The sequence below is a fragment of the Elgaria multicarinata genome, chromosome 1 (genome assembly GCF_023053635.1).
Source record: "Elgaria multicarinata webbii isolate HBS135686 ecotype San Diego chromosome 1, rElgMul1.1.pri, whole genome shotgun sequence".
NCBI lineage: Eukaryota > Metazoa > Chordata > Lepidosauria > Squamata > Anguidae > Elgaria > Elgaria multicarinata.
The window spans coordinates 190,790,183-190,810,275 of record NC_086171.1 but is presented as its reverse complement, the minus strand read 5'-3'; the positions used below and the strand labels follow the sequence as shown (position 1 = coordinate 190,810,275).

General features: G+C 47.5%; 1 protein-coding gene across 2 annotated transcripts; it reads right to left on the bottom strand.

Annotated features, from left to right (window-relative positions):
* Positions 1-5,484: 5,484 nt before the first annotated feature.
* Positions 5,485-19,879, bottom strand: KCNS1 (potassium voltage-gated channel modifier subfamily S member 1). Of its 2 annotated transcripts, none has more exons than XM_063120205.1 (3): positions 19,795-19,879; positions 16,315-17,307; positions 5,485-6,544 (listed from the first exon to the last, which is right to left on the bottom strand). In XM_063120205.1, exons 1-3 carry the CDS (start codon positions 19,831-19,833, stop codon positions 6,110-6,112), a joined length of 1,467 nt encoding a protein of 488 aa, XP_062976275.1. In that variant the 5' UTR covers positions 19,834-19,879; the 3' UTR covers positions 5,485-6,109. The 2 variants fall into 2 exon arrangements, with proteins under 2 accessions (XP_062976275.1, XP_062976285.1); XM_063120215.1 differs by lacking the exon at positions 19,795-19,879 and adding an exon at positions 17,994-18,068.
* Between the last annotated feature and the right edge of the window lie 214 nt (positions 19,880-20,093).

Genomic DNA, 20,093 nt, shown 5'->3' with positions numbered 1-20,093 from the left:
GATACAAGGGCCAATTCCCACCTATGTGTTAAAAGTATGCTTTTATCTGAGCCACGTTGTATTTTAACTGTCATAGCACAGCTGCCAGAACCTACTTCTACATGGTAGAAGCAGCTGAATTGCAGGCAGGGCATATGATAAAGCAATTATATTATGGACATGGGTGCAGACTTCAATTGTGCTTGGAGTGGACTCCTTGAAATCAGTGGGATTCATGTTAAATCTTGACTAATGGAAGTCCCACTGATTCCAATGGCTCTGCTCCAAGCATGATTACGTCTGGATCCAACCCATCATCATTCCACAGCAGGCTGAACTGGTCAAACGCCTAACGTTCTGTTCCAGTTCGTAGGCACAGTGGAAGCCATCACTTGTATGGAAGTAGAAAAGAAGAGATGGCATTAGCATGGCCATCTTGACTATGTTTGTGTGCTTGATAAAAGAAACAGTTTGCTTGTAGGTCAAATAAAAGTGCAGCGTGTGCTGGTTTAGTAGCAGGAGGAAGAGTAGATAACAGCTGATCGTGCACATCTGGTATCAGGAGGTAACATGTAACTTCCTTTGCTGAAGTTTGGTGCTTATTGGACTTAAAGATATAAATACTTGTCTGAGTTGTGTTGCAGGGAAGATTGCCTCAGGGGGAGGGGGAAACACTCTGCTTTCTTCCCTTTCAATTGCTTGAATAAACTGCCCCTGACTTGTTTGCTACCTAAATGCAGAGTGAAGGTCTGTTTTCTTCCACACTTGCTTTGTGTCTAAACAAATGTCTAGCCTGAGCCGGATGTGCCAAAGGAACACTCAACCATGCAGAGGTCCAGTTCATCCTGTCTTTTTGCCCCAATCTCTCTTGGAAAAAGAAGAAACATCTGGACCAAGACTCTGTGGCATCTGCATGGAGTGCCTAGTTCATACTGAATTAGCTTCGGCTATAAAAATGTAATAAACAAATTCTCTTCACGCAGGAGGGAAGGCAAGGATTTGCTACGCCCACGAGAGTGATGGCACAGCTCTGTGTATGAACCAGGGATCTATCTCTGAAGGTAAGCAGGAGTGCTCAAAGCATGGGCAATACCATTAGAAACAGAGCTCTAAGAATCTAATTTCAGGGACAATCACATTGAATTTGGTAGGCATAAAACATTTGAAGAGTACCCTGGCTGATTAATAGTTTGGTGGAGCTGGAACGCTTACCCACAGTCTCCAACAGAATCAAGGTAATCCAAACATGTATCAACTTGGCTATAGTCTCTCAGATTCCATGGGTCCTGAAATCCTGATCCCTAAATAAATAGGTAATCCTCGCTCTTGCTGGTTCACTTAAATGAGGAGCTGAGCATCCCCAAAGCAACAGATTTCAAGCACACATTAACTATATGCATATATGACAGACTGCCTGCACCAGGGGTGGGCAAATTGTGACCTTCCAGATGTTTGGGGCTACAGCTCTCATGATTCCTCACCCATTGGCTATGCTGGTTTCAGCTAATGGGAGTTGTAGGCCAAAACACAAGTTGCCACACCTGGCCTACATCCACATGAACCTGCCTGGACCCTAAGATCTCAGCCTCAGAGGCTCTTCTCTCTGATCCGCCACTAAGGTCAATCAAGTTGGTGGGTACTAGGGCCTTTCCAGTGGTGGACCCATACTTGTGGAACTCCTTCCCCTGAGTACTTGACTTGGCCCCTTTCTCCTGTGTCCTTTAAGCAGTTATAAATAATAAAATAATAAAATCCTGCCAATCTTTTCTGGGTTTTATTGCTCGTCCCCCATACGCGTTCTTAATCAGATGTTGTTTTTATTATTTTCAATCCCCCCCCCGCCCCACTAAACAGTTTTGTTGGAAGCTGCCTTGTGAGATCTTGCCCTCAAAGAATGGGGAGAAATATATAAGAAAATAAATAAACATCCCAAAACCATTTTTTAGGCTAATAAGGGCATAATCCTATGCATGTTTAAACAGAAAAAAGTTATACAACTCCTAGCATTCCCCAGGCAGCAGGGCTGGCTGGGTAGTGCTGGGATTTGTCAGACTTCCTGACTGTTAGAACAGTAGGGAGGTTGTGGGCTCTCCCACACTAGAGGCCTTCAAGAGGCAGCTGGACAACCATCTGTCAGGTATAATTTAGGGTGGATTCTTGCACTGAGTAGAGGGTTGGACTTGATGGCCTTACAGGACCCTTCCAACTCTACTATTCTATGATTCTATGACATTTTTCAGTCAAAACATGCACAGGATTCTGCCCCAATTCTCCTTCATAAGACAGAATAGAACAGAACAAAACAAGAGACCACAATGATAGAATCACAAAATGGCCTCTTGAATGGATTGCAAGCTCAACTTCATTTATTCAGGCATCACTAGCAACATAATAGTCACAACAGAGGGTTGCTCATGCTGGGACTCCTAGGATGCATCCAGATTATGCACTAAGACAATGGAGTCTGGTGTCTCTGATGTCTGTGGGGTGTGGATCTGCTCTGGGTTTCACTCAGAACTTTAAAGAGGCCCCTTTGGCATTCTGACTGGTTCTGACTGAAACCCAGAGTGGATTCACTTCCCCACTGACATCAGAGCCACCAGCCTCCACTCCACTAAGCCATAAGTGAAGGCTATCTCTGAAAAGCAAGTATGGGCCTGAGCAAACCTCTTCTCTCAATGCCATAATCATCCCACAGATGAATGGGCCTGGGCAAACAGAAGACCTGTGTCCTTCCAGGCAAGTGGCATGCCTTAAATCCTGGCGTGTGTGAACATCCATCTTTCCTCTTTCAAAGCTGTCCAGAGAATGTGCCCATATAGTTATTCAAATTCTTCACCCCCACCCCCCACCCCCACCCCCGCCACATTCTATATGGGATATGGAGCATGGGGCAAGTCCTTATGTATAGAACTTTTCTGTGTGTGCCCAGTTGCATTTAAAATGCACGTTCCTCATTCTCCAGGATCTTCTGCTGTCACGCTGCTATAGCCTTTACCCTTGCTTAACCTCTCTCAGCTTTGAATGGCAATAAACATCTGCCTGCCGCTCTGTTGACTGCCATACTAGAAAACCCAGCCCAACACAATCTGCTGCTATTAAAGAAGATGTTGTCCGGTCCACTGCTAGCCCAAAGAACAAGGGAGTGTTTCTGGGTAGAAGGCAGATTTTGTTTGTTTCCTTTGCACCCAGCACAATCTGAACTAATCAAGTCTGCACAACACTTCTAGTCCATCTAAAGATGGTTGTAAAGGGCAGGCCATGCACCCAGCAATATGATCCCATTCATCATGTTTTTGCTTAACAATGTCCACCATGAAGAAGAGTTCTGCAAACACAAAAGCTTGCTCACTGCCATTTTAGCTGGTCCTAATGACACTGTTGCTGGTCTGAGTCTTACTTCTGTGTGTCAGGTGGAGTTATAACTCCTTGAGTCCAATGAAGATAAAGACCACTTATTTTTCCCTTGCTACCAGCTGGAGCTTGCATGTGTGTTTAGAGCCTTTGTTGGAAAACTTTCTTCCACCACCACAATCACTGCTCATTGGAGCAGGGGACTCCCAATATGAGAAAAGTATTGGGGGATGCAGCAGCTTCCATAATGAGGTAAATGTATGTGCTAACATTAAGACACCTTCAAATATATCTCCTGCATATTCCAGGGGTCTCTACACACTAAGACCAGTCTGGAATAATCATTTAATTAGTTGCTTGAGCACATGTTGATACTACTGTATAAATGCAGAAGCAAAAATAACAGGGATGGGTAAGCTGGGAGATCTCCAGATGTTGTAGCACTTCAGCCCCAGTCATCATTGGCCATTGGCCATGCTGGTGGGGATCCTACATCAGCTGGAAAACCACAAGTTCTCCAGCCCTTGACATAAGGGATCTTACTGCAGGGATGGCCACTCTCACATGAAGAGTCTCCATACCATCACCAGGAGCTGCCAGGAACATGCATAGATGTGCTCTCTCTCTCTCTCTCTCTCCTCCACCCCCACGATGCTAATCATGGAAGACATAAGACACCTGCTGGGGATGGAAGTGTGGCTGTGTGGTAGGGAACATATTTTGCACACAGAAGGTCCCAGGTTCAATCCCTGGCATCTCCAGGTAGGGCTGGGAGAAAACCCTGCCTGAAACACTGAAGAGCTACTGCCAGTCAGTGTCAACAATACTGGGCTAGATGGACTAATGGTGTGACTCAGTTCAAGACAGCTTCCTATGTTTGTAAATGAAGGTCCATTGAGGCCTCATCTACACCTTGAGGCCTTCTGAGATGAGGGTGGGGGTGGGGGAGGGAGGATCCTGGCCTTACCTGTTCCTGGGATCCTCCCCTTGCATCTAAATGCCAGTGCATCACCCCAGAAGTCAAGAGGGACATTCCTGGCACAGCATTTGTCCCCCCCCCCCCCCACGGCAATGCAGCCGTGAAATATCAGGGTTTCTTTAAAAAAACTTGGCACCAAGAGCCATCATGGGGATGGTGAAAATGCTGCCCCCTGATGGGCACAGAGCCCCCCCCAGCTCCGTGCCTGTTTGAAGAGCCCCACTACTCGCGGGGAGGACCCAGGAGCACTCGCCACACCACCTGCAGTCCTCGGGGTTGTCCCAGGAGCGCAGGAAAAATTGAGGAAACTGCTGTCCTGGTTACCCCGGGACAACTGAGACGTCATCCCAGTTGACCCTGGGATTCCCTGTGCATCATTTGGATGCACAGGGATGACCTTCAGCTGACCCCAGGATAACTAGCATATATAGATTAGGCCTTAGTCCAGCATCCTTTCCCACACTGACTAGCCTGATGTTTCCAAGAAGCTCAACAGCAGGGCATAAAGGCAACAGACCCTCTCCACTGCTGGCCCTCAGCAACTGGTACCCAGCAGCATGCTGCCTCTGACCATGAAGACTCTGACCAGTGAATGCCGTAAATTAATCCTAAATGGAGTGAAAAAAGTACTTCCTTTGCTCTACCCTTGAACCTACTGTCCATCAATTTCACCGAGAGGCTACTAGTACTAGTGTTGAGAGGGGAAGGGGAAAAAAATCCCTATCCACATTCTCTACACCATGCATAGTTTTGGAAAATCATCCATTTCATTTGATTCGTTAAGAGATGGGAGAACTGATTGTGGGGAACCAAATGGCATCCCCCCCCAAGTGATCGTAACATGGGCTCCATCCCTTATTCAGCACTTCCAGGCATCACAATCCCCCCATTGATCTTCATCAGCTTTGGGTCGATTTAGAATCATCCTAGGCTACATCAGCTGGGTCACTGATAGCTTCCACAGCTTCTATTGGACAGACATTTATAAGGCAAGTCAGGAGAGTACTTCTTCTATCATTTCGGCTATGTAAAAGCCATAAACAAGAATTTGTCACAGCAGACAGGATAATCTCGACAACCAGTACCCAGTCTCTTTGGCAACAGTTAAAGATAAATCATAAATCGGGACATGGAAATGGGCTGAAAGCGAAATAAGGTTGAGTATCAACCAGTTGATAGACAGTGGAAGTGTTTTTCGCTGCATTTGGACTGAGGACATGAGGCCAAGAGGATGTGTGGCAATTTCTGGGATGGAAGTTGAACGGGGGGAAAAGAAAAAAAGAAATAAAAAGGCCATCTTTTAAAAACATGTATATTTGGTTGTGCAATAAGCCTATTTGCCAGACTCCAGTCTTGCATTTCCAATTCAAACTGGAAACCTTGACACCTGCCTGTAGGTCATACCTGAGGGATGCTAGCAGCACTGCCCCCAGTAGGGAACTGGCAACTTTAAAAGGTGTGTATAATGGCAAAGCTGCCCTCTTTTGCTGCTTGGGAGGGCTGAGATACAGGCAGTAGTTCAGAAGCAAAGTATTTTGGCCATTTGGCTCCTAGTGTTCCTTGAAGGGTAGAGGATTGAGTGCGTCACAGTGTACAGCGTCCTGGTGGAATACTGGAAATCCAGATGCATAAGATAAATGGCTATGGTTGATTAGCTCAGCTGGAGGTTACCACACAAGTGCTTTGAGAACGAATGAGCCCACGATGGCAGAGATCATGTTCCTGCTACCACCTCACTAGCAACTTGCCTGTTCTCTGATGCTAGAATAGAACTAAAGTCCCTGATCCACAGTCCATTCAATGAATTGGAAGGATGTTTCTGGTGAGATCATCGTCCCTCTGGAAGACTTCACTTAAAACCTCTGACTCTTGGCTTGGGTAGTTCTCAGAGTCCTCAGGCTCCTTCTTGTCGCTGTTCCTCACGGCCGCCTCAAGGGCCTTCTGCCTGCGGTAGAAGTGGGAGAACTTGTTGAAGATGATGGTGATGGGCAGCGCCACCACTAGAATCCCACCCAGGATGCAACCGGAGGCTGCCAGCTTGCCAGCCACGGTCACCGGCACGACGTCTCCGTAGCCTACGGTTGTCATGCTAACCGTCCCCCACCACCAGCAGGCCGGGATAGTGTCAAAACCGACATCTTCCTCCTTTTCTGCAGTGTAGGCCACTCCAGAGAAAACAGACACCCCAACAGCCAAGTACAGGAGAAGAATTCCCACTTCTCTGTAGCTGTGCTGAAAAGAAAAGAGAGAGAAAAGGTCATGGTCATGGATGAGGGGCGGTTTTAGGCCTCAGGGCCAATAAGTGAGATTCGTTGCGTGAAGGGAAGCCACAGGCCCATCTTGGCTTTTCTACTCTGTGAGAATCTGGTTGGTTCCTTCCCCCCCTAGCACCAGGGACATTTCTGTGTCAATCATGCGGCAAATGCCATGGATCACTTAGGGTGGAATGGCACATTGCCTCTGTGTATTTCCAATCCTGCATTTGATAAGGTGTGAGTAACATAGGAAGCTGACTTAAATCAAGTCACGCCGTTGGTTCATCTAGACCAGTACTGTCTACACCAGGCATGTTGGACCTCTTTCAGCCTGAGGGCCAAATTCCATTTTGGAGACGCCATTGGGGACTGCATTCCAGTAGTGGGAGGGGCCGGAGGCAAAAGGGTGTGGCCAAAATACCAGCAGGTTTTAGTTTAAAGTTTTTTTATTTTTTTTTATTTTATTTTTTATTTATTACATTTTTAGCTAGTAACTAAGCCTTAGGAGAGGCATTTGAAGTTTTTACAATGGGGGAAGAAAGCTGCACAACAGCTGGAAACCACCACGCTATTGGTGGTTGGTGGAAAAGGGGTGGGGCCAGGCAAATTTGGGAAACTCCAGATGCCTGGGATTTTGCATCCTTGGTTTACACTGACCGGCAGCATTTCTCTCGGGTTCCAGCCAGGAGTATTTTCTAGCCCTACCTGGAGATGGACCTGGGATGTTTTGTACACCAAAACATGTGACCTTCCACTGAACTATGACCTTTCTTCCAATATGGAAGTAGTAAGGGATTCAAAGGGTGTGGGTGGATGTTTCATTGTTCCTAGGCCCACTGATTCTGCCCTGCAAATGTCTCCTCCTGAGGTTGTTCCTAGCCCTACACCACATCTGAAGCTGGTTTTAGTCATAGGCCTAATCTATACCAAGCAGGATATTGACTATGAAAGTGGTATATAAAAGGCAGGAGCCACACTACTGCTTTATAGCGGTACTGAAGTACACTGACAAATGTTGGGGCCCATTGACACATACCATAGTGCAATATCCTGCTTAGTGTAGACAGGGTGACCATATGAAAAGGAGGACAGGGCTCCTGTATCTTTAACAGTTGCATAGAAAAGGGAATTTCAGCAGGTGTCATTTGTATATATGGAGAACCTGGTGAAATTCCCTCTTCATCACAACAGTGAAAGGTGCAGGAGCTATACTAGAGTGACCAGATTTAAAAGAGGACAGGGCACCTGCAGCTTTAACTGTTGTGATGAAGCGGAAATTTCACCAGGTTCCCCATATATACAAATGACATCTGCTGAAATTTCCTTTTCAATACAACTGTTAAAGATACAGGAGCCCTGTCCTCCTTTCCATATGGTCAGCCTAGTAGATTAGGCCCCTGTCTCGGTGCTCAACTGTGAAGAAAAACAAATGGACTTTTAAAAAAATGGCTGGAAAGGCCTTTGCAGGACAGAATCAGCAGGCAAGGTTGAGGAGTTCAGCACCCCCTTCTTCCCTGCATGCATTCATGTTGAGGGAAACACAGTTCAGTGTTTGCCTCAGAATTTGCCTCGAGTCACTTTGATTGTGTCTCCATTTGGTGCATGTTTAAAAATGCTGTTTTACTTTTTCCTGGAAGATTTTCAGACTAAACACGACGCGCAGTTCGGCCCCAGCGAATAGGTGCTGAGCAGTTCCTGAAATGGAGAGCAGCCTTCTAGGCCACATCCCTCCCTCCTGCTTGGAGCCTCAATGACACGTGAAACCCAATTTGACACCTCTTCATGTTTTACAGCTGCCATCTTTGAAATGGCTCATTGCAGATTTCTTTTCCTTTTTGGCTGCAGAATTGCATGGTTCCTAATCGATATAATAATAATAAAAATACACTCACATTTCTTTCCTCTTTTATTTGGGCAGCGGTGGGCAGCCATTTGTAGTGCAGGGAAGTTAATAATAATAATTAACTGCAAACAGGTGACTTCCTGCTGTCATCCAAACTCTTTGCAGAATGCCCCCTTGCAGGGATCCTGCACGTGCTTAGTCTGTTGAAGACTGCAATCCTATATCCACTTACCTGGGAGTAAGCTCCATTAAACTCAATGGGACTCACTCCTGCCTTTTTTGGCTGAGGAGCATGATAAAAAAAAAACACTTTAAACTAACATATAATGTTGCCTTGTGAATGCCATTGACTTCAGTGGCATTCACGCACCCTAGCTGAATGCAGGATTGCAGCCATGGGCTAGGGGCTAAGAACCCCCCCCTGCCCCCTGCTGCATCAGCTCGACATCCAGGCGCCTTCCCAGATCAATACCCTTCTTAGCAGCTCTCGGAATATGAATCAAAATGCTTTGCTGACCTGTTGACTAATGCACATTGTGCCCCAAAGGTCAGGCTGACAGCCGCAGTCATCACTTCCTTTGGTGCTTCTGACTCCCAGGGTGGTGTCTGTGAAGGGCAAAGCACGGGACCAGCAGGGAACTGCCTGGCCGGTTTGCAGGACAAAGCTGCTGGCAACACCACCAGCATAGTGCATTGAGCCAGCCCTCGATTTGCATTCAGCCAAGATGAACACTCGTCTGCTGTCTGCGAGGTTTGGCAGCCATCAGGTTGATTTCCAGGTGGCAAATAAATATCTGTCACCCACCTCCCTTTGCACAGGTTGTAAAGCGGGCACTGGAAAGGCGAGGGGGAGGCCCACGCAATGCCTCGAGCTATGCTGTGCGTGGGTGATGCCAACTCAGCCACAGGGAAGATCACGAAGACGGCTGATGCAAGGAAGCTCAGGGGAGACGGGGCCTGTGCGATTGTGGAGGAGGATGAATGGACGAGAGGCAAAGTGTCTCCTGTCACTGTCATGCTATGATATGAAAAAGTGGTGTCTGGCTGGGGGGGAAAAGACCCTTCTGTTGGTCCTTTGGGAAGGGCTGTAGCTCCGTGACAGAGCATCTGCTTTGCATGCAGAAGGTCCCAGGTTCGATCCTTGGGATCTCCAGGTAGGGTGAGGAAAGAATGCCGCCTGGAATCCTGGAGAGTCATTGCTGCCTGTCAGTGTTGACAATGCTGGGCTAGATGGACCAAGTGGTTTGACTCTGTATAAGGCAGCTTACAACATTCCGATGGATTGAGTCTGGACGGCATATTGGTGTTAACGGAGATAGGAAAATATCCAGTGCCAATTCTCAAGACGGAGGATTAGAAGGGAGTGTTTCAAGCTCCAAAGCCAAGAAGATGGGGCTGTCAAGCTTCCTCTGCCTCTGGGCAGGGATCCTGCACCTTTAACATGCAGATATGTTCCTCTTTGTGGATGCGAAGGGAGGGCGGCACTTCTGTACCTTGCTGATACAAAGTGGCCCATCTTCTGTCCTCCCTCCCTCCCCACTCCGCAACAAGCAGGACCCCTTCTAAAACTACGTGGGTGAGCAGAGCACGAGCAGCTTTGAGGTGGAGAACGAAATGTGGGCTGAACTTAGGCGGTAGAACATCAATGCTATATTAATAAATAGCAAATGTGGAGAGCGTTTCAAGTCATCCATGTGTCACCTCGCTAAGACTTGGAAGGCAGGGCAGAGGAGAGGGAAAGAGGCCGAGAGAGGAGATTTGTGGCTAAGGGGTGAGATTTGTACCAGGAATTTCTCAGTTGATGGCAAACACTCTGAGTTCCCATGCTATACAGGTTCTCTGTTAAGAAACACAGCAGAGAAATACATGAAATGAGTAGTTCTGATGGCTATGTGCTACCTCCAGGATCATAAGCAATAAACCTATGTACACCAATTGCTGGGGAACATGGGTGGGAGGGTGCTGTTGCACCATGTCCTGCTTGTGGGTCTCTGGTCAACAGCTGGTTGGCCACTGTGTGAACAGAGTGCTGGATTAGATGGTGTGATTCAGCATCAGGGCCCTTCTTACGTTCTTATGCAAGTGATAGGCACACATCTAGATCCTATGCAAGTTTGCTCAAGAGCTAGCCCCGCTGACTTAAGAGGCGCTTACTCCCAAGTAAGGGAAGAGCTTTGCATCCAGAAGGCCCCAGGTTCAATCTCTGGCAACTCCATATAGGGCTGGGAATCACTGGAGAACCACCGATGGTCAGTGTAACAGAGCTAGAAGTCACAATGGTCATGGCAGCTTTTGATATTCCTAAGCATGCATAGTATGGCAGCTTTTTAAAAAGCTTCTTGGGAAACAGAGGATTCCGCTTGCCTCCCCCTCCAAGAACTCAGGCCGAAAATAGTTTCCATTGGCCTTTATAGCTTGGGAAACCTCCTTGAACACGGCCCTGTTATTTCCTCAAAAAGTAGCACTAAACAATGGACAATTCTACGCCTCTGTGGCACGGCAAAGGATCAAAACTGACTGGCTGACTACTGCTGGAACTGACACACCGAATGACCCATGCCACTGTCAAAAGATGACAGGTCCATCCATCAATGTCATGGGTGCATGTTTTGCTCAGGCATGTCAGGTGGGGGAATGGAAGTCCCCTCTTTATCACTAAGCCACAGAAGCGGGGAGGGCTAATGCAGAATCACATGACATGAACAGAACAAGATCCATCAGAGCTGGTTATTTATAGGCAGGGCAGAAGTGACAGCAGGAAGGGACAACAGCATAGTGACAGTCAGACACGAAATGATGCTGTCAAATAGAGAGAGAGAGAGACAGAGAGAGCTTATAGAAATGCAATCCAGCCACAAATGGGGAACAGCCCAAAATGCTTCCCCCCTCCCAAGAGCAGATAGTTAGGGACTGGGATCTCCAGTGCTACGAGAAATGAGAAGGCGGTGTCCTGTGCAAAGGAACTTCTACACAAAGATCTCAAATATGCAGTTTACACTTGAAAATAATGGGTCCCAGGCTCCTGGATCAATAAGACATTTTCATCTTTTTATAGCAGCCATTACTTTTACTTTCAGCTCTCGCTCCACTGGATGCAGGAGTGGAGCTGGGGTGGGGGGTGGGGAGAACGGAGACGGTAAAGCAATGCAACAAAACATGCTTATGGCACAAGGCAGTAAGGAGAAATACACTTCATAGGAAAACAGAAGTTCTACTCAGGCAATGTGACCCCTAACGCCGAACCTTCGAAGGCCTCCTTGGACCCCATACCTCAGTTCTCATGCCCCAATATTGTAATTGCCCATGGCCCTGGCACTTCCAGTGTTGCTGCTTGGGCTGCAGGAATCCAAGAACTCCATGAAGCTCAACCTCCCCGCATCAAGCCCACCTCTTCCCTAGGGTGTCCATATGGAAAGAAGGACAGGGCTCCTGTATCTTTAACAGTTGCATAGAAAAGGGAATTTCAGCAGGTGTCATTTGTATGCATTCACCACCTGGTGAAATTCCCTCTGCATCACAACAGTTAAAGCTGCAGGAGGTATACTAGAGTGACCAGATACAAAAGAGGGCAGGGCTCCCGCAGCTCCTGCTGTTGTAATGAAGAGGGAATTTCCCCAGGTGCTGCATGCATACAAATGACACCTGCTGAAACTCCCTTTTCTAGACAACAGTTAAAGATCCTCCTTTCCATATGGCCACCCTCCTCTTCCCTGAAACCTTTGGCTTAACCCTCTGAAATGAAGCTTGGCCAGGTTTATCTGTATTTGCGCATATTCATTTGAAAAATGCCTATGCTTCAGTATGAAATGTTCCCAGGTCAGTTAAGAACAAGGAACAAAATGCAGCCCACACATCAGTGCAGTGAAGATACAGCTAAAACAGTGAATAAAAACACCAGCAATACAATGTTAATGCCTGGGGAAGTAACAGCCAAGATCACATGCTAAGTAGTCCTGCACTTTGCGGAGGTGAGATGAGGGCTTGGCTGCTGTTTCTTGCTCCCCTATCAACAGCTAGCAACCCTGCCTCTTACCTCCCTCTAATCTCTCTAGGCTTCAAAAGGAACAACTCCACTCCCTGCACCCCACGGCAAGAGATTTCCTTCTGCTGCTTCTCCAGGGAAGGGGCTTTGCAAAAGGGGCATTGTATGCTTCAGTGTTGGTGCACACACTAGTTGTTTTTCTTTTAATTTTTTTTAAAGGTGGGTGAAACTGACAAGGTTTTCTCTAGGGTAATCATATGAAAAGGAGGATAGGGCTCTTGTACCTTTAACAGTTGCATAGAAAAATGACCTGGCAAAATGCCTTCTTCATCACAACAGTTAAAACTGCAGGAGCCCTGCCCCCTTGACCAGATACAAAAGAGGGCAGGGCTACTGCAGCTTTAACTGTTGTGATGAAGAGGGAATTTCACTAGGTGCTGCATGCATACAAATGACACCTGCTGAAATTCCCTTTTCTATGCAACTGTTAAAGTTGCATAGAAAACTTTGGCCTCCTTTTCATATGGTCACCCTAGTTTTCTCTGACCTTGATAGTTTCACTAGAGATCATTGAGTGGGTGAGGATAAGGACAGAGGGGCAGGCAGAGATGAAAGCGAGTTCCACATCATAACTAACCACATCAGAAGTCACACCTCCAAACCGTGTGAGACAGAAGTGCTAGTCAGTTCAGGCTTTGGAGCTTCATGCTGCAATTGCGTTAAACACCTTTAAAAATAGTTATAATCAGCACTTGAAGAAACAGGCAACCATAGGGAGAAATTCGGGAATGCAATGGTTTGGGATAAACTTTGTCTGGATTCTGTGGAATGAATAAGCAAATGTTTCTCCTAGAAGAACATAAGAAGAGCCCTGCTGGATCAGACCAAGGGTCCATCTAATCATAGGTGTGCACAAGGGGTGTGCCGGGTGTGCCCAGGCAAACCCTACTGTCCCAAGCAATAAGTGCTGAATTGAAGGGGCCATTGAGTAGGGATCCAGAGGGGGATCCAGATACAGTGGGAATGGTCCTCCATCTGTCCTCTGGCTGCTCCACCCTCCAGCAGCAGGAGAGAAAACAAATCACTCTGCTGGGAACCCGCCCGCCAAGAGCTGCACTTCAAAGAGGCCAGGAGGAAGGGCCCTGAAGGGTAATATCGCCTCATAAGCCCCTCCTCCAGCCAGTATCACCACAAAGCCCCACCAATGCTGGGGCTTGAGGAGCGTCTCCTCATTTCCCCCCTCACCTGCAACAGCCCTCCTGCAGTCAGGCAAGTCAGGAGTAGGGCATCAGTGTCTACAGTGTTTAATAAATAAATGAATAAAAATAATGTCCTTTATGACTGAGTATTCAATACTTGTTTGCCTTAAAAAAAATATTCCCTGGTTGCACACCTTAACGAAATGTGCTGCGCACGCCTATGCGTCTAGTTCAGCATTCTGTTCACGCAGTGGCCAACCAGCTGTCGACAAGAGATCCACAAGCAGGACATGAGTGCAACCCCATATGGCGGTGGACGGTGGGGAAGGCTGGTTTGGAAGTACCCACAAGTTTTAATGCATGGTCCTTACAAAGAGGTTGATTCCTCTTCTCCTTCCTACTTTTGGAGGCCTTCAGTCCAAGCTGCATGAGCTCAGCGGCAGTGCCTTCAGGGATTTGAAGAGGGTTCTATGGATTAAAGCAGATTCAGCCACCCTGATGCCCTCTCCATGTTTTGGTCCACAAAACCCTCATGATCCCTGGTCATTGGCCATGCTGGCTGGGGCTGGTGGGGGTTGTAGTCCAAAACATCTGGAGGGCATCAGTTTATCTAACCCTGGATTAGAGAATATCCACAGCATCTCTTGGAAGAAGAGTGTGTGTGTGTGAGAGAGAGAGAGTGAGAGTGAGCAAGCGACCAAGAGAGAGAGAGAGAGAGAGACAATGAGATGTCTTTATATTAACCATAGCCTGTCCCCAGGCAACCTGCTTCCTACTTTCCCTACAGTCTTTATGACTTATTTCTCTGACAGTGTTGTGAGTGCCCACAGTGGGAGGCAAATTATGATGAGCATTACTCTGTAATTTGCACACATGGAACATTAAGAATCTAAATCTGAAGCAGCAGCAGATGTTTTCAGTTCCTTCATCAAAATTTCAGTTGTGCTGGAAGGATCTACCAGCGTGTTGGCTGGTAGAGCTGAAGTCCAGCTTTCCCCAACTTGGTGCCCCCAGATGGGTTGGACTACAACTCCCATCAGCCCGTCAGCATGGGCAATGATAAGAGATGATGGGAGTTGTAGTCCAAAAACATCTGCAGAGCACAAAGTCAGGAACGGCTGGGCTAAGGAATGGATAGCTGACGTTTTCAACTATTTGTCCGAGTGCTGGATGCTGACAGACAGATCCTCGCAACTCCTTCAGCATCAACTCATCAGGACCTTTTGGTGTGCCAAATACACCGTACTAACATGCACCCTGCTATCCTATGCTTTGCAAGGCCCCTGAACCAGAAGAATTCGATCTGGCTTCTGGCAGACTGAGTCTTCCCTGAGCATATTTATCATTATAAAACCCTGGCCCTTTAAGAAGAAGAAAAACCTGCAGAATAAGCTTCCATCCCCCAGACACCCTCTGCACTACAGAAGATCCCCCATCTCAGTCACTCGCTCAGCCAGCCAGCCATGCGCACACATCCAGCTGGCTCTGAAACTCCTTCTGGTGTCAGATGAATGCCAGCTTTTGCAGGTCAGCCTTAGGCTGGCTGGCAGCAGGCTCACAGATAAATCAACTACGGTCAACTGAGCTGGGAAAACATCCTACGTTATAGGCACTGGCCTTGAAATTTCAAGGTGCTCAAGGTTTCCCCCCCTTAATCTTTGTAAACTGCCCAGAGAGCTTCGGCTATGGGGCGGTATATAAATGCAGTACATCATAACAACAACAACAATTTTCTCTACCTGATGATTAGGGTAGTGAATGCAGCATTTCCTTCCCTCCAAAACCATTTTAGGCTAAACTAAACTAAATATCGAATTCTGAACATAACGAGTAAGATCGTGAAAAGAGATACTTCAATATGTAGTACTTGGGTGGTTCATAAAATCTGGAGACACCTGCTAATTAGCTTTGGGGTAGAATGGGGAGGGGGGAGGCATCTGTGGCAGAGGGGGGCACATCCTGTAGGGCTCTACAGGACACAGAAGCTCAAAATGCATTGCCCTTAGAGCAAGCTCCAAAGCAATCCACTTTCTGTGCCAAGAACCAAATTCTGTGATTGGCAAAAATCATGCATAGCAGCTCCTGGGAGACTAGAAATGCCACGAGGGCAATTCACAGCTGTTCCATATAGGACAGGCAAGAACAGGATGCAACGCTTTACCCTTTCCGTTCTTTTTAGGGTCCTCAGTCCTTGACAACAGGTACCTTCAAGGAGTGGAGAGGATGAAGAGGGGTGTATCACCAGAAAAATAAAAGCCAAGGTTGGGGGAAACGGGGATAGTGGAGGTGGGACTGGTAGGAATAAAATACCCTACAGCAGCTTTCCTGAATCTGGTGCCCTCCAGATGTGTCAGACTACAATTCCCAGCATCCCCAGCATGCTACGACTTGTAGTCCAACAGATCTAGAGGGCCCTAGGTTGTGGAAAGCTGCACCACAGCAGTATCAGATGATTTTATCTACATGGAGGGGGACATTGAATCTCCCATTCATTTGAGCTTTACAGCCTGCATTACAGCAATCTAGCTTGAAAAAGGAACCGAGGCATGAATAATTTTCACTAGGGGTGAATCAGACACAAAACCTTCCCACTAAATTGAGTGGGTGAAAAGCGCAGCTGGCTGCTGGCTCCGATTCGGATTTCCCCAATACCACAACGGCTTTCCAAGCCTGAGAACCTGAGACCCAAGAGGCGGCTGAAACATCAGCTATTCCGGGTTTACCTTCAAGGTGGCCCCTAAAGACCTCAAGCCCGTCGAATGCCTGGCCAGCTTCAGCACCCGGAATATCCTCATGAGTCGGAACACCTGCACCACCTTGCCCAGGTTCCCCAGCTCCGAATCGCCTCCCATGGCCACGTCCACCAAAAGGGTGACGTAAAAAGGCAAGACCGAGACGATGTCAATCAGGTTCAGAGGGTGCTTGAAGAACTTCCGCAGGTTCGGTGCCAACAGTAAGCGGGCTGTCACTTCGAAGGTGAACCAGGAGATGCAAAAGTACTCCAAGTTTTGCAACACCGAGTCATCCTTCAACTTGCCATCCTCGTCGAGCTCCTGGTACTCCGGCATGCTGTGGATGCACATAATGGCAATGGAAACCAGCACGACACTGATCGAAACGAAGCTGAAGAGTTTGCTCGGGATGGAGTAGCCCGGGTTCTCCATGGTGAGCCACAGGCGCTTGCGCAAGTTGCCGCAGCGCAAAGTGCTGTAGCGGAGCAGATCGTGGTTGAAATCCAAGATCTCGTCGGGGGAGGTGTCCACGCTGCTGACCTCGCTCTCGTCGTCCCAGTTGTGGTGGTGGCTCTCCAGCTTCCGCTCGTGGTAGCGGTAGCTGCAGCACGAGTCCAGGAAGAACTCGTTAATGCCCCAATACTCTATCTCCTGGCAAAAGGAGAAGACGCACAGCTCCTCCATCACATGCAGCTTGCCGGTCTGGTAGAAATGGAGAACGTAGAGGAAGAAGCCTGGGTTGCGATCAAAATAGAACTCCCGGGCGCTCACGTCGTAGTCATCGCACAGCTGCAGGATGGACTCCTCGGAGTCGCAGGAGAGCAAGCGCCCGAGGCGAGTGTCTGGGAACTTGGAAAGAGCGCTCGAGCTGAGTCTTCTTCTCAGGCCCCCGACATTGATGTTGATGACCTCATCCTCAAAATCAGGATCCCAATAGTTTAAGGTCTTGTTGACCATGATCAGTAGAGCTGGGGCTAATGCGGCCTGCAGAAAACACACAGCCAGAATATAAATGAGAGAGACATTTAAGAACATAAGAAGAGCCCTGCTGGCTCAGACCAAGGGTCCATCTAGTCCAGCATTCTGTTCACACCATGGCCTACCAGCTGTCAACCAAGGACCCACAACCAGGACACAGTGCAACAGCACCCTCCCACCCATGTCCCCCAGCAACTGGTGTATATAGGCTTACTGCCTCTGTTACTGGAAGTAGCACATAGCCATCAGGACTAGTAGCCATTAATAGCCATCTCCATCTTCCATTTAAGACACTTAGGCCTTAGCTAGACCTAAGGTTTATCCCAGGGTCATCCCGGGGTCATCCCTGCCTGCTCCCGGGATCCCCTGTGTGTCATTTACATGAACAGGGATGACCCTGGGACGATCCCGGGATAAACCTTAGGCCTAGCTAAGGCCTTAGTTTCCACTGGAGAAAAGCAGTTATCCAAACTGTCTGAAGATAATATTTTGCTTGCGAGTCACATAGCTGGTTAGAAAACGGAAACTTTGTTGGATACAGCCTTTTGTCGATTTAATTAGTCCTCCAGCTAAGAATGGCCATGCACCACCACCCACCAAATTGAGGAAGAACTACTGATATGCTCTGTAATTAGCAGAGTTTTAATAGAAGGGCAAACTATACATTGAAAGACACGTGTTTGCATGCAGACCTCAACAGCTGCTTTTTCGGGTGCAAAGCAGATTTGGGAGGGGTGATTGTCAGAGGACAAAGGGGTGAGGTTGCTTAATCCTTCTGCTTGCCTGCTCCTCCCTCCTCCCCTCTCCTCTCCTCCTATGTGTAAGAGAACCTGCATCTGAAACCCTGCAAGAAGAAATGCATGTGAGTGCATGGAAGTGCAATAGGAAAATTCATGCCTGGTGAAGGATTATATACGCTATTCTCCTTCCCATAGAAAGAGTGACTGGCTGGGATCCAAAGAGCTGCTGAGATGCCCTCAAGGGTTTTGTGCTAGCCCAGTGGTATTTCACTCTCTACTCCATCACACCTACTCCCCACCCCATGAGTTTACATCTGCGGTTTCCCTCTCCATTTCCTTAGCAAGTCGAGTGCTGGGCACTTTCATGTCTGTGCATTGTTGAGATATTTCAGCTCATGTATCTTTTCACCTGGACCGCTACTAAGCCGCCAAAATCTCCCACCCTGCTCCCTAAGTTCTCCTTCCCTCTGCAGTTAATTACACATTTTTTCATATATATTTTTATTTCTGCACAAATACAATAGTACAGCAGCCTGAAACTGCGCAGTTACAGTAAAACAAAACACTGTGCATTCCCCTAAGATTATATTAAACAATGCAAGTAAAGAGAAAGTAGTATTACAATTAGTTTCTGGAGAAGTTTGCGATTGATGTTGGCATGGCAACAGGAGGATGACATTGTTCTGGTCAAGAAACCTAGACATGCCTACTCAGGAGTAAGGACCATAGAGTTGAATGAGACGGAGTCCTGGGCATGGGCAGTGGTGGTGGCAGCCTCACTCGCCTTCTTTGCGGGGTGTTTGGGTGCCCCTCTCCCTCCCCCTGCGTGGTTGAGCAGTTGGGCAGAGAATCGCCCTGCCCTCCTCTTTTGTCAGCAAGACTGCCTTTTGACACACACGCCCCCATGTATTGCGCAAGGACAGCAATACATGGAAGGGAGGAGCGGCTTTATTGTGCACCGAGGGGGGAAAACAGACTTTCCCCGCTCCAAAATAAGATGGAAAATGGAGGGGAAGAGGTGAGATGAGTGCAGGAAAAGGACGATGCCATGTGGGTACCGCGCTGCAAAAACACATACCAGGCATAGCGAGAGTGCAATAAATTGCTGGTGTGATGGAGCTCTTTATTTTGTTTCCCCAGCTGACCCCCGCACCATAAGTTTTTGAAACTTCCTGAATTTTTCCAATCCTCCCCAACAGTTTTCTCTGCTGCACGGGGGATGTTCGAGAACGACAAGCCTATAGCCCTGCTGGGATCATAGAAATAACTTCAAGATTTGCTGGATCCTGGTCAATGCCAAGCCAAATAATAGGGGTCCCAATATAAAACCCGCAATTCTCAAATCGCCTAGTAAACACTTTGCAGAGGGCAGCTGTGATCGCTTATTGCAGGAAAAAAATAGCAAAGAGTTCTGTGGCACCTTAAAGATGAACAAATGTATTCTTTGAAAGCTAGACAACTTTGTTCAAGAAGGGATGTCTGAGGAAATTGGCAAGAATTATGATCTTGAACAAGGACCAATAGGAAGCCAGGATGGAAACAGGTTCTAGCTCATATAATCAAGCACACCAATGTCATCATTGGGCAATACTAAATGAAACTGGGCCAAATATACAGGTCAAATGTGAGCTTCACACCCCTCAAACTCTAGCTCTGCATTCAAAATAGAAGCTCCTAAGTTGAGCAAAATCCAAGCCATTTTGTCAACAAAGTAGGTGGCAAAACCCCACATAGCAGGCAAAAGATGACTCACCCACTCTGTAAGTGGCAATCCAGCATCACCGCACACCATTTACTGCACTGAACAATCCCTCCAGATGGTAGTTTGCGGAGTCAGTGGTAGCAGAGAAGAAAATTTTCCTTCTGTGATGCCACCTCCCTTACGCAGACTTTTAAAGAACACCTATAAATCAATCAGTACCATCTGTGTTATAGTCAGTCTCCCAATTAATTTGGGTTGGGTTTTCTGTAAAAAGAAAAGGAATAAAAAAGGCCTTCGCTGACTGATGTTGTTGTCCATCATCACCCCAAGGACAACCTGGATTCATCAAA

Coding starts and splice junctions, on each gene's coding strand:
- KCNS1 (XM_063120205.1), bottom strand. CDS start 19,833: ATGGTGTGCGGTGATGCTGGATTGCCACTTACAGAGTGG. Junction 17,308..19,794: donor GATTGCCACTTACAGAGTGG/GTGAGTCATCTT, acceptor TGTTTTCTGCAG/GCCGCATTAGCCCCAGCTCT. Junction 6,545..16,314: donor CTTTAGGGGCCACCTTGAAG/GTAAACCCGGAA, acceptor TTTTCTTTTCAG/CACAGCTACAGAGAAGTGGG.